This window comes from Tursiops truncatus, chromosome 16, assembly GCF_011762595.2.
Source record: "Tursiops truncatus isolate mTurTru1 chromosome 16, mTurTru1.mat.Y, whole genome shotgun sequence".
In the NCBI taxonomy this organism is placed as follows: Eukaryota; Metazoa; Chordata; class Mammalia; order Artiodactyla; family Delphinidae; genus Tursiops; species Tursiops truncatus.
In genome coordinates this window covers 943,849-956,288 of record NC_047049.1, presented here as the reverse complement: position 1 = coordinate 956,288, position 12,440 = coordinate 943,849, and the positions used below count along the sequence as shown (strand labels likewise).

The 12,440-nt window shown below is 54.6% G+C and overlaps 1 protein-coding gene across 1 annotated transcript in view; it reads left to right on the top strand.

Moving 5' to 3' along the window:
- The window catches only part of LRRC27 (leucine rich repeat containing 27), a 38,537-nt gene that overhangs the window by 9,235 nt on the left and 16,862 nt on the right, over window positions 1-12,440 (top strand). Inside the window, 5 exon segments of the mRNA XM_073793736.1 lie at window positions 1,699-1,829; window positions 6,567-6,625; window positions 9,430-9,793; window positions 10,707-10,821; window positions 11,156-11,388. Coding sequence (XP_073649837.1) covers window positions 1,699-1,829; window positions 6,567-6,625; window positions 9,430-9,793; window positions 10,707-10,821; window positions 11,156-11,388 — 902 coding nt within the window.

The following is a 12,440-nucleotide window of genomic DNA, read 5'->3' as shown; positions in this document are numbered from 1 at the left end:
ACCCAACAGTGTCATGCATAAAGAAAGAAGGAGGACATTCCAGAGCCTTCTTCAGGCTTAATGAAGAAACTTTGTTTATGCTTCTCAGAAAACAGAGACGTCAATATACATTTTACTACCATGGCAACAAATCACTGAGTGAGGTGACCACGCAGAGTGGTGGACTTCTGGGGGTTACGGGTGCATTTTGCAGCCATAGCAACACTCTCTGGAGCCACCATTATCACTTCCAGAGACCCTTGTGATCAGGGAACACTGACCCTCATCTTCACACGGCCTCACAGAACCGAGGAGGGAGGACGGGCTCGTGTGATGCAGTCAAGCCGGCCCCTATGGGGCGACGGCAAATGCTAGCTTGTCTCTGAGATTTCCTTTTCTGGTGTTTACCAGGATCTGTGGCTTCAGCGCTGGGGCTGAGAGAGCAAGAGCCTGAAGCTGACCTGGTGGCCAGGCCAAGAGTGTCCCGGCGCGAAGGCATCCCCACACTGTGTCCAGTCGCCACTCACTCCCCAGAGGCTGCGCCCGCCGCCAACAGCGAGCGACGGTGCCGCATCTTAGCTGCTCGGGGATTGTGTTCTCAGCATATTTGTGGAGTGTGGTTTCTAGCCGGTGTTTCTCAAGTTTCTGCCTTAAACTTGAAGGGACTTGGAAGGTGGTCTTGGCAGCAGAGTTGGGAGCTGAGAAACTGGTGGAAAAGGAGCGGCCTGCTGGCGCCACGTGCTGTGCTCCGCGGGCTTTAATAGAGCAGCGCAGTCGTGACGACCGGTGCTTACCTGCACCCCTGTGTGCCAGGCGCTGCTCGCTTGCTGCACCCGGAACAGGCCAGGCCTCTGGAGCACAGAGAGTTCGGGAACTCGCTCTAGGTCACACAGCTCATAGATTTTCGAAACCTAGATTTGAACCCAGGCAGCTTGGCTTCCAGACCAGTGCCCTTAACGCCTACACTCTGCTGCCCTGGTAAATAGAGACACGTAAATACATACGTGTGTATAGTATACGTGATCCTGTAAATCTAGGCAGCGTGTATCAACAGCATTAGAGAAGGGATGTCTGTGTCACCCACAGTCCTGCCGCGCTGTGACTGTAAAATCGTACTTGCACGTATTGCGGGGGGAGGGTCAGTGTGCGTGCGCCCTGTCCTCCCCCCTTCGTACTGTCCTGTCTTATTTACGATCCGACCTGAGGGCCCACCACGTGACGTATCAGACTTCCTGACGTGATGGTTACTGGCTGTTGCTGTGCGGCCGTTGCTACCACAGAGGACGCCAGAGCTAACGCAGCGTGTGTGTTCTTTGGTTTCCTTTTCGGTGTCTCCTTGCATGAGAACCAAGGCCCGGGCGTGGCTCCTGCCCTCGTTCTCTGGGCAGCGTGGGCCCGGGAGGGAGAATAGGATTCAGATGCCCTTGGGGATGAAGTTGGATGTTAAAGGATAGTTGATGGGAGAGGTGTGATGTGTGCCAGCCGGGCGAGACGCAGCGTCTCCAGGCCGGGAAGCCACTCTAGCAGCTGCGCGGTGAGGCCTGGCCTCGTTTTCCTGACACTTGTGTCTCCCGTTTAAACGATTTAAGGATGAATGTTGTGGGTTTTCTTTGAACTTGGCATGTATGACTACAGTCACCAGTGGAAGCGCTTTGAGGATGCGGCATGTTTTAAATTTAGTTGTTTGACAAAAACATTCTCTCTTTCTCCCCGTGGCAGCAATCGCCCCGTCAGCGGAACGCCCTCTGCACGGTTCCTAAGCTCTTCTCTCAGGGGCTGCCTAACCTCACCTGGCTGCACCTCCGCTCTAATGGGATCACAGCACCGCCTCCTGGGGTCGGCTGCCACAAGTGAGTTGCACGTTTCTTTTCCCAGGTTAGGAGGTCACCATCATCTCCTTCAAATGCCCGAGTGCCTGTTCTTTGGCTGCCTAACCACACCCCACCCCACTGAGTGTCGACTTTGGAGCAGAAGCGTGTAATGGCATTTTCAAAGCCAGCTCGGAGGTGCGGTGGCCGCAGGTGCCAAATGCACCTGTATGGTTTTAGTTTAGGACGTGGAGCGCCGCGGAGCACGCCGGTGCCACGGCGCCTCTGCTGGGTGGTCCACGCGGCTTCTGCAGCCGGTTCCACCTCTGACTCCCTCACGTGAAGCTGCCTGAAGGGTCAGAAATACCGTACTGAAGAACCTAGGGGTAAGACGGGAATAAAGACACAGACCTACTAGAGCATGGACTTGAGGATGTGGGGAGGGGGAAGGGTGAGCTGGGACAATGTGAGAGAGAGGCATGGACATGTGTACACTACCAAACGTAAGGTAGATAGCTAGTGGGAAGCAGCCGCATAGCACAGGGAGATCAGCTCGGTGCTTTGTGACCACCTAGAGGGGTGGGATAGGGAGGGTGGGAGGGAGGGAGACGCAAGAGGGAAGAGATATGGGAACATATGTATATGTATAACTGATTCACTTTGTTATAAAGCAGAAACTAACACACCATTGTAGAGCAATTATACTCCAATAAAGATGTTAAAAAACAAAAAAAAAAACAAACAAAAAAAGAAATACTGTCCATGAATTAAACCAGCGGCTTTGCTCCCAAGGGCCCGTGTGTAACTGCGCTGGTTCCTGGTAAATAATGAGTCATTCTTCCTTTCTGGGAAAATCAGAAACCCCAGAGCAAGCTCTGTGCCATCCAGCCACAGTCCTGCCACTCCGATGCCGGGCGTCTCCTACCACTCCCACTCTAGAACTGGGGCCAAGCTGCCTACCCCCTTCACCCGCCCCTCCCAGCAGCCACAGGTCAGCCGGCACCCCCCAGTCCTGGAGCCACATGCAGCGTGAGGCCACCCCACTCTCCTGGCCCCTGTGCCTCAGTGCCCAGTCCTTCTATGCCAGCTTCTTAACTTTTAGGAAACCTCATGACGTGAATTTCAGACACGCCTTTAACATTAGTGCACGCTGGGCAGAGGGAAAAGCATGTGCAAGGACCATGAGGTGGCCGTGTCCTTGGGCATGGGAGGGGCAGCAGGGAGGCCATGTGGTGGAACAGAGGAGGGAAGGGGCTGGAGGTGCCTGCAGAGGCAGTCGACCAGAGCTGGTAGGCGCGATCGGTAGTTTGAATTTCATCACGAAAGAGGCAGGAAGTCACAGACGGTTTGAAGGGAGGGACGGGGCTTTAAGATCACTCTGAAAGGAGGGGTGAGTGTGCCGCAGCGTGGCCAGTTAGGCTGCTGCAGCTGTCTACGCAGGAGAGCCGGGGGATTCAGGTGGGATGGACGGCGTCGGAGGAACAGAGGGGTCCAAGGGTGACCCCCTTCCTGCTAGAGTCATTGCAGCCCCTGTGAAATGGCAGAGTAGAGGCGCAGAGGCCCTTCACTTGCCTGAACTATTGCTCACTGGCTTTAAAAGTATGTTTAGGGCTTCCCTGGTGGCGCAGTGGTTGAGAGTCCGCCTGCCAATGCAGGGGACACGGGTTCGTGCCCCGGTGCGGGAAGATCCCACATGCCGCGGAGTGGCTGGGCCCGTGAGCCATGGCCGCTGAGCCTGTGCGTCCGGAGCCTGTGCTCCGCAACGGGAGAGGCCACAACAGTGAGAGGCGTGCATACCGCAAAAAAAAAAAAAAAAAAAAAAGTATGTTTAAAGAAGTGAGTATTTTGCCTGTGTAACAGCGAAAACCCCCGTGCGCCATCCGTGCCTTTTCAGGCTCTGCAGGGAAGCAGCTAGTTTCTGTTGACAAGTGGGTGTCTCCGGCAGGGTGGGGACACCCCCGGGAGCTGTCTTCCTGGAGCTCCCGGGCCTTCCTGGACCCACTGGGTCGGCGCCTGGTTGCCTGGAGCAGTGTCCTCAGCTCCGGCCAGTGCGTCTGCCAGCGGCAGTGTGACAGGCAGCCATGCCTTCTCTGCTTCCACCTGGTCCCCGCCAGCGCGACCCGGTGGCCCCAGGCGTCTCTGAGTGTGTGTCAGGGAGGCTTGGGGGGGCTCCGCTCTTCACGGGGAACTGGGCTGGCGTGTCGAGGGCAGTCTCATGCTTCTGGTCCATGGCTGTCTTAGCAAAATGGCACTCAGTTCTGGAGAGTAATTGCACCTCGAAGGATAAAAACTAACTAGGGCTTGTGCTCATAAGCACTATTCTTTATTCTAAAATAAATACATGGTCTCAAATTTTGGAATTCTTTGACTTTGCCAGTCAAAGCCACCTGCGTAATGTTGTCTAAGATACAATTTTGCGTGTGATTTATAACCAGTTATATCATTAAAATTAGATCAGCTTGCTAAAGAGCTGAAACATTCATTAGAAATTTTAAGTAATTATGGGCTTATTGAAAGCCTTAAACTTTCCAAAAAGCCTAATTAAAACAATGCCAGAGGGCTTCCCTGGTGGCGCAGTGGTTGAGAGTCCGCCTGCCGATGCAGGGGACACGGGTTCATGCCCCGGTCCGGGAGGATCCCACATGCCGCGGAGCGGCTGGACCCGTGAGCCATGGCCGCTGAGCCTGCGCGTCCGGAGCCTGTGCTCCGCAACGGGAGAGGCCACAACAGTGAGAGGCCCGCATACCGCAAAAGACAAACAAACAAGCAAACAAACAAACAACGCCAGTGTTCACATTCTTCCCCCTCAGTGTCTTGGATGTGTAAGCTTGCTAGCAGGGAGAGAAGGTTTACAAAGGCCCATCAGTATATGTGCTTCCTTAGGCAAGCGACCCCAGGCCAGTATATAATGTGTGGCGTTCAGTTGAAAGTCCGTGAAATGCAATAATCAGTGGTTTACTGATAGTATTTGTGAATTTATCACTTAAAAGTGTGCACAAGAATATTCTAATGTATTATTATATAAGGTGGAAAAATCCCCTGTACACTTTCAGGTTCATAGTTGGCTAACATGCCCCCCCCACCAAACAAACAAACAAGTAGACAAACAAGCGGGCTGGAACATCCTTGGCTTTGAGAAAGGCGTGTTGGAAGGTCCAGGGTACGTGGCTGCCTGCACATCCTGTTGAAGAATCTTAGAAGAGCAAACGCCGTCCTCCTTGCCTATTTTTGTATTAGCGAAATTAAAAGGGGACTAAACCAAAACCAATATGTTGAAGTAACGATGTTTAACTAATTTGCCTTTGTGTTTACCAAGGAAAGTTTAATTCCCCAAGTTTACTTCTTAAAAACTTTAAATAATAGGAAAATCCAAGACAGTAAAGGGAAAGAGAATTGTCTGCTCCTCAGGTAATCCGATTTTCCTTTAGGGCTGCCAGTCAAAAAGTTAAACTTGGTTTAAATGAATACTTACTAGAGCTCTCAATTCTGTGTCTGTGAAACTATATTTTCTCCTTTCACATCTTGGGGACTCTGGTCAGTGCGGTGTTGAATTTTAATTTTTTCACCTTCCAAGGAAATGAGACGCGAGACCGTCCCTCCCTCTAGCTGGAGCGTCATTTGCTGATGGGGTCTGCAGGGGGCTGTCTGTCTGAGGAACGTTTTTGGGGAAGGAAAGCTGAGGATGTGGGTACAGGTTAGCCTGCATTCCAGGCCACTCTGCTCCCCATTGGTCTCCCAGGGCTGCTCAGGGCATGGAGCGTCACGCCCAGTGACAGAGAAGGCAGGCGGAGCTTCTCTGTCCCTCCGGGGCTGTGAGGTCCTCCCCCGTGAGACCGCAGCTGTGTCTGCTGCAGGGCAGGTGTGCGGGGCGCCAGACTGTCCCTGGCGATTAAATAGTGCCTCGCCCCGAGGATTCCTCAGTCTCTCGGTGAAGCCTGGGTGGAGCAGGGCGGGAGACGGGCGTCCTGCCTCTGCCCGGACGCCCAGGAGAAGGGGCCGTCACACCCCTTGGCTGAAACACTGAATGAGCCAGGGCATTTGAAGTCTTTTTACATCCCTGAAAGCAACAGAGAAAGAGAAAATGATCGTTAATAACGACGGAGCCCTGATGAAATGTGGAAAAGCAAAAGCAGCTGAACAAAAGGGGCGACACAGAGTTTAATGTGAACCATTGATCGTCCGTTGTCGTTCAGTTCGTAAAGTTTTATTGGACATCTTCTACCTGTCTATGATACGTCTTTTGCCAAACCTTGTAAGGGATATTAATAGCTATTAAGTGACAGAAGAGCTCCCTGGTCAAATACTGGGAGAAACACCCCTTCACCATGTTTCCTGGCTTTGAGACTTCAAAGAGGCCTTAGTGTGCGAATTCTTCATCTCTAAGCAGAGCAGATACTCTGTCTCCTGGACATCCTTCCGTGACTATTCTCAGGCAGGGCGATTGTGCCCCAGTGGACGTTGGCATCATCTGGAGATCTTGTGGTTTTCACAGCTTGGGGGTGGGGGGCATCTAGTGGGGTGAGGCCAGGATGCCGCTAAACACCCACCGGGCACGGGACGGTCCCCCCAACAAAGAACTGCCTGGTCCCAAGTGTCCGCAGTGCTGAGGCCCAGAGCCTGGCCAGATGCTGAGACGTGGAGTCTATTTGCTGGTGGGGGCAGAGCATGGGGTAAACGTCTGCATTGAAGCCGCTCCCTTAAAGAGAAGACAGATGAAGAAATTTGATGGTCATTTGATTTTCTGCTTTTAAATTACATATTTTTTGTTTTGTTTTAAAGGCATTTGAAAACTTTGCTTTTAGAAAGAAATCCTATCAAGATGTTACCTGTGGAGCTGGGTAAGTGCTAAAACAATAAAATAAAAGATAGTTTTAAACGCGGCCTTCTGCAGTTACCAGACCTGTAATGCAAATTCAGGCCTGACCCAGCAGGCAAGGCCAGCCGATGCTTTAACTCCCTTCCACGCCATCCTTCTGCCCCTGAGACAACACAGATCCGATCGCAAGAGCTGTTGCTGCTATGACGTGTGTCCTACACGTGAGCACAAGGTACGAACAATGCAAACGCGGAGCCCTGTACCTGCTGCTCAAGGAAGACCAGCATCAGGCCTTTGTGGACCCAGGTGTGCTCGTGAGTCCACCTGCCCCCTCCCCCCAGGCCAGCGTGACTTTTGTTCATCCTTCATTGCTTTCCTTGAAAGCGTTACCACTTACTATCCCTACACAATACATGTTTAAAGGGCCTTCCTTTCAAACTTTTTCTAAGTTGCATCATCCCTTGCGTATTCTTGGTGACCTGGCGTTTGGGGGCTCAGCACGATGTCTTCCAGGCTTGTCCATGTGGATGTGGACAGCTGTTGTGTGTTCATTTCTGTTCATTCTCCAGTGAACGGTTAGCTCCATTGCCTCCCTCCTGTCTTCTGTGCTGCTGTTTTCGTGAATTTTGCTTTGATATGTGTAATGGATCCAGTAGACACTCTTTGAACTGTCTTATTTATGTTTGCTCACACGGTCGCCCTTCTGGTACTCTCCATCTCCTCTTGAAGTTTCGTGCTTCCATCTGCGATGACGGTGTTGGCCTAAAGATCTGTCTTTTGTGTTATATTGAGTCTTATTGTAATGAATTATTTCAGGATTTTAAAAGGTCATCTTTATTTTCCCTTCTTTTTTTTTGCGGTACGTGGGCCTCTCACTGCTGTGGCCTCTCCCGTTGCGGAGCACAGGCTCCGGACGCGCAGGCTCAGTGGCCATGGCTCACGGGGCCAGCCGCTCCGCGACATGTGGGATCTTCCCAGACTGGGGCACGAACCCGTGTCCCCTGCATCGGCAGGCGGACTCTCAACCACTGCGCCACCAGGGAAGCCCTTCCCTTCATTTTTGAAGGTTGTTTTAGCAGACTGTATAGGCTCCTAGACTTTAGGCATCGTGACTGCTTTAGAAATACCTTTATTGTCTTGTGGACTCCATCGTCTGTCGAAAAGTCAGCAGTCTTACTGGTTTTCCCTTAGAAGTAATACATCTTTTTTCTATTTTTGTTTAATTTTCAGCAGTTTGTTTGGTTTTGTTTTTATAAATTTATTTATTTACTTATTACTTATTTTTGGCTGTGTTGGGTCTCCGTTGCTGCACGTGGGCTTTCTCTAGTTGTGGCGAGCGGGGGCTGCTCTTCATTGTGGTACAGTGGCTTCTCGTTGTGGCACGTGGGCTCTAGGCACGTGGGCTTCAGTAGTTGTGGCACCCGGGCTTAGTTGCTCCGTGGCATGTGGGATCTTCCAGGACCAGGACTCAAACCCGTGTCCCCTGCATTGGCAGGCGGATTCCTAACCACTGCGCCACCAGGGAAGCCCCCGTTTACAGTTTTTGTGTTTTGCCATTTTGCTTGACTTTAAAAACTATCTTTGCTGGCATTCACCCTCCTTCTGTTTGGTGTCACTATGGGTCCAGTTCGCCTCTGGCTCTAAGTCGATTGTCCACAAGCAAATTGGACAAATACATTCATTTCTAGTCACTCCTTAGGATTTTTTAAAGCATATCTTTGCCCACTTTGTGAACTGTTTTTCTTTAAAAACACTGATCCCCAGCGTGTAGTGGTCAGGACTTCGCCATCCTGGACTCGCGTGTGCCGTGCCTGGTGCAGACACAGCATGTCCTGCTCAGCCGCCCTCGGCGGTCCCTTGGGAGGAGACCTGGGCCTGGGGTCCCATGAGGCGGTTGCAGTCATGCCAGCACGTGACATCCAGGTGCTCACCTGGTTCTCCTGTTTGGATTCCACACTCTCCGAAAAATGTGAAAGAAAAGTTTTTGCTTCAGGAAACAAAGTTGTAAACCACTGACACTGAACATATTTTGTAGAATTTAATATTTTATTGTGTAATTAAAACCCATTGTCTTTCAACCCCAATTGTAGTTTCTATATGTATTTATACAAAGAGGGCTATACTGGTTCAAGTATAATAGATACATAATCGACTAGAAAAAAAAGGTAGAAGATAGCTAAATAAATTAGACTGAAAGGCTGAAAATGAATTCACTCCGTACAAGAAGGTAACTTGGACAGGACAAGGCTGTTTCAATGTGTTTAAGAACACAGGGGGCTGCTGGGTCTAGAGAGCCTGCCCCAGGGCTGAGGCCAGGCTTGGTGGGCAAGCCCCGCACCCTCACACCCTCACACCCTCACACCCTCGCACAGCTCCAGGCCCAGGCCACCGGGCTGTCAGCACGTCTGTGTCCCTGCACGTCCAGGGAAAGGAGACCTTGTGAGGCCAGGTGACACCCGTCTCTGGGAAGCTGTGGCCCTAACGCCCGATGAGGGATCTGGCACAAATTGTGGATGAATACGCAGTGGGCCAATTTTCTCTCACATAACTTTACTAGAGATCAAAGTGTTTAAAAGGCAGCAAAAGCATTGCAGTAGAAAATACAGGTGTGTGGGCTGAACATCAATTAGAAGCAGATACTAGAAGGTCTGGATGGGGCAAATATCTTCATTTATATGGATTTATGTGCAGTGTGAGGGCCTGGGGCACAGGGACCAGCCCCTACCCAGCCTTCTGCGCAGGGAGCGGGCTCCAGGTTTGCGCGCGTCTCAGGCGTGGACGTACAGTCTACTAAAATGGCCTTTTATTCACTGTCGATTTCCCCAGTTAAAAAGATGAGCGTAAGTGAGGCGCCACCTCCCCTGGTGGATTTATCCGCAGAGCGTGAGCCCAACGAAGAAGCCATTCATTCTCAGGAGGCAGAGGGAACCATGGTAACAGAAAAGGCAGGCTTTTTCCCACCTGTGGGAAAACTAGACCTGCGTGAGTGCAGAAGGTCCTCCGAGCCTCCGGAGGACTGGCCGAGCGAGGAGGAGATCCGGCGCTTCTGGAAGCTGAGGCAGGAGATCGTGGAGAACCAGCAAGCGGAGGTTCTGGAGCGCCAGCGCCTGCCGGCGGAGCTGCCCCCAGCCCTCACGGCGGTGCTGAGCGACAAGGAGAAGCGGCGACCCCGCCCGAGACCCGTCTTCAGGTAAAAGTTGAAAGCAAAGGTGTACTTTCTTGATCTCTGCGCAGCTGTAATATCATTTTGTGATTCTCTGTTAAGACGTCGGGTGGACGTATGTCCACGTCACCATCGTTCGTTACACGGCAGATGCCAGGCCTGGTTTAGGTTAAAGTTACCCAGAAAACAGGCTCAGAGGAAGAGGTTACACGAGAGAAAAACTCAAATCCTGTGGGGGGGGGGGGGGGTGTGGGGGTGTGCACACGTGTGTGGATGTGTGAATATACAGAGAGAACGTGACCCAGTAAGATTGGGGAATACAGCTCACACGTCGGCAAGGGCGGCGATGTCACGTCCAGGGCACAGAACACGGTTAGCAGCCACTCCGGCTGTGGCCCTGCAGATGGTGTGAACACACGCCCCGCGTGTCTGGTAAAAGTCTGTGGCGGGACAGTGAGGAAGGGCCCGTCTGAGAAGGCTGCCATTGGGCACTATTGGAAAACAGATTAAAGAGCTTTGATCCGCGTGCAAGGTGTGCACGTGTCTACTGCACTGTTGTTCCACCTGTTCTGTAGGTTTGGAAATTTTTCGAAGTAAAACCTTGTTCAAGTGTGATTACCTGGCCGTAGCCCTGGGAGGGCTGGAGGTGTGCAGGGCACAGACCCCCGAAACCAAGTTGTGCCTCGTCCAAGTCCGTGCGAGCCTTTTCCCGGCATGGCACGGTTTCACCGGTCCCAGGTGTAGGTCCGGCCATGGCCTGGCCCGGGGAGCGGGGCGGAGGCCCTGACGGCCGACCCCGCCTACGTTGTGGATTCTGGGGGTGGCAACTGTCTGTGACCGTCGGGGCATCTCCGTGCAGCCAGCCCGCGGCCCTGAACTCACCCTCGGGGCCGTCACGGGGCTAGTGCGGTGCTCGGCTGACGCCCTGGTATCATCGTAGGACGAGGACGCCCTCCTTCAAGAGCGTCCTGCCCGAGCTGGCCCCATGGCAGCAGGCCCAGGGCCGCACCGGCCTGCCGGAAGAGAGTACCAGCCCAGATGGAGCAGCGCAGGAGGTGAGGTCGGGGGCAGCGGGGCGGGCTTGGCCTCGCCTGGAAGCTGCTCCTCGCGGGCCGTGTGCCCTGGGCGGCTGCAGGCCCTCAAGTTCGCCGCCCCGCCTCTGCCCTGTTTCCTCCTCTGGTCCCTTGGTCTTCCTCTACCCGTCCTCTCCTGTCAATCACCCAGCTTACAGGTCTTGTTTAAGAAAAGTGGCTTAAAAATAACGTGCCTGTCGGGGGGGGGTGCACTCCTGCCTCTGCCCCGCGGGGCTGTTGCTGGCTCGGTCGGCCTCGGTGCGGGGCCAGCTCGGGCCCTGTCCTCACTGTCCCCTCTGTCCCCTCTGTCCTCCAGCCCCACCAACCGCCTGTCTCCACCACGCTCTGGGCCCACGAGGCCGGCTGGCGTGGACGGCGCCCTCCACCTTCTGGTTGTGTTCGGCCAGGGGGAGCTCCGGCGGGAGGTCAGAGAGAAGCGGGGAGGGAGGCAGGGTCCCTCTGCCCTGCCCACCGCTCCCGCTGCTGGGTGCCGGCAGCCCTTCCTTCCCTCACCCCAGGGTCCCGGGGTGGCTGCCGCCCGTCCTCCTAGCAGGGCCCCTACTCCACCTTGCGAATAGACCCTCCTGACATCACCCGCCTGAGTGTTTTCTCTTGGGGCCCTGCGGATGCAGATGGTCCTCAGGGCACGTGTTCTAATGGGCCAGCGCGGTGGTCCCGACACCAGACGTGCTTTTCAAGTCGGGTTTCATGTCCTTCAGGGAGAGGCTGGGTGACGTTAGGCCCTCAGACCTGGTCAGGGTGCACGGTGGCCCTGCCCTGGGGCTGGCATCCTGACGGCAAGGACGCAGCCATCCGACAGCGAGGCTCAGATGTGACTGCATGGCCTGGGCCCCCGGGGCCATGGTGGTCGCGGGCCACGCCCCAGAGTGTCCCTCTGCGGGAGTCCAGGCTGCAGGGCGGGAGTGGGCCCTCACTGTGCATCCCGACGGCCCTCTGCCCCGCATCCAGGCAGGTCCCGCTGCTGCCCGGCTGTGGAAGGTCAGCACCACCCCCCCGCCCCCACTTGCTAAGCACTTCTGTCTCCGAGGCTCAGCTGCCCCCGCGGCCACCGTCCACACCCTCTGGCTTGGGTGGGCACCTGGCTGGGGACCTCGGGAGGCCGGGCAGGACGTGCCCCTCCCCCCAGGTCGGGCTCCCCAGTGCCCAGGGTGCCGCCTGCCTTCGCTGAGGGCAGCTCTTGAATCAAAGGGCGAGCAGCAGCTCTCTCCGTGGTTTCTGTGCCGTGGGCCCCGAGACCACGTTCGGTGGCCTCCTTGGCAACAGCGTGGGGACCCCGTCCAGTGGCTTAGTCTCCACACAGCCCCGCGGAGCACGTCACACTTCCTGGTTACCTGTGCCCCTGAGAACGCTGCCCTGTGCCTCTTGAGGAACCTTCCAGCCCACTTCCCAAGAGGTGGCAGAGACAAAGACAGGCCCCTGCGCCCAGGAGCACCGCCCCTGATGTCACAGAGTCTCAGTTCCACGCGGGAGCACCGGCTTGGGTTGGGGGCTCGGGAAGCAGCCTCGCAGGCGAGGCGGGCTCTGCAGGGGTGCAGAGGGGGTGCCCGGCCCTCCCTCGGGCCTGGAGCTGGGGGAGCACG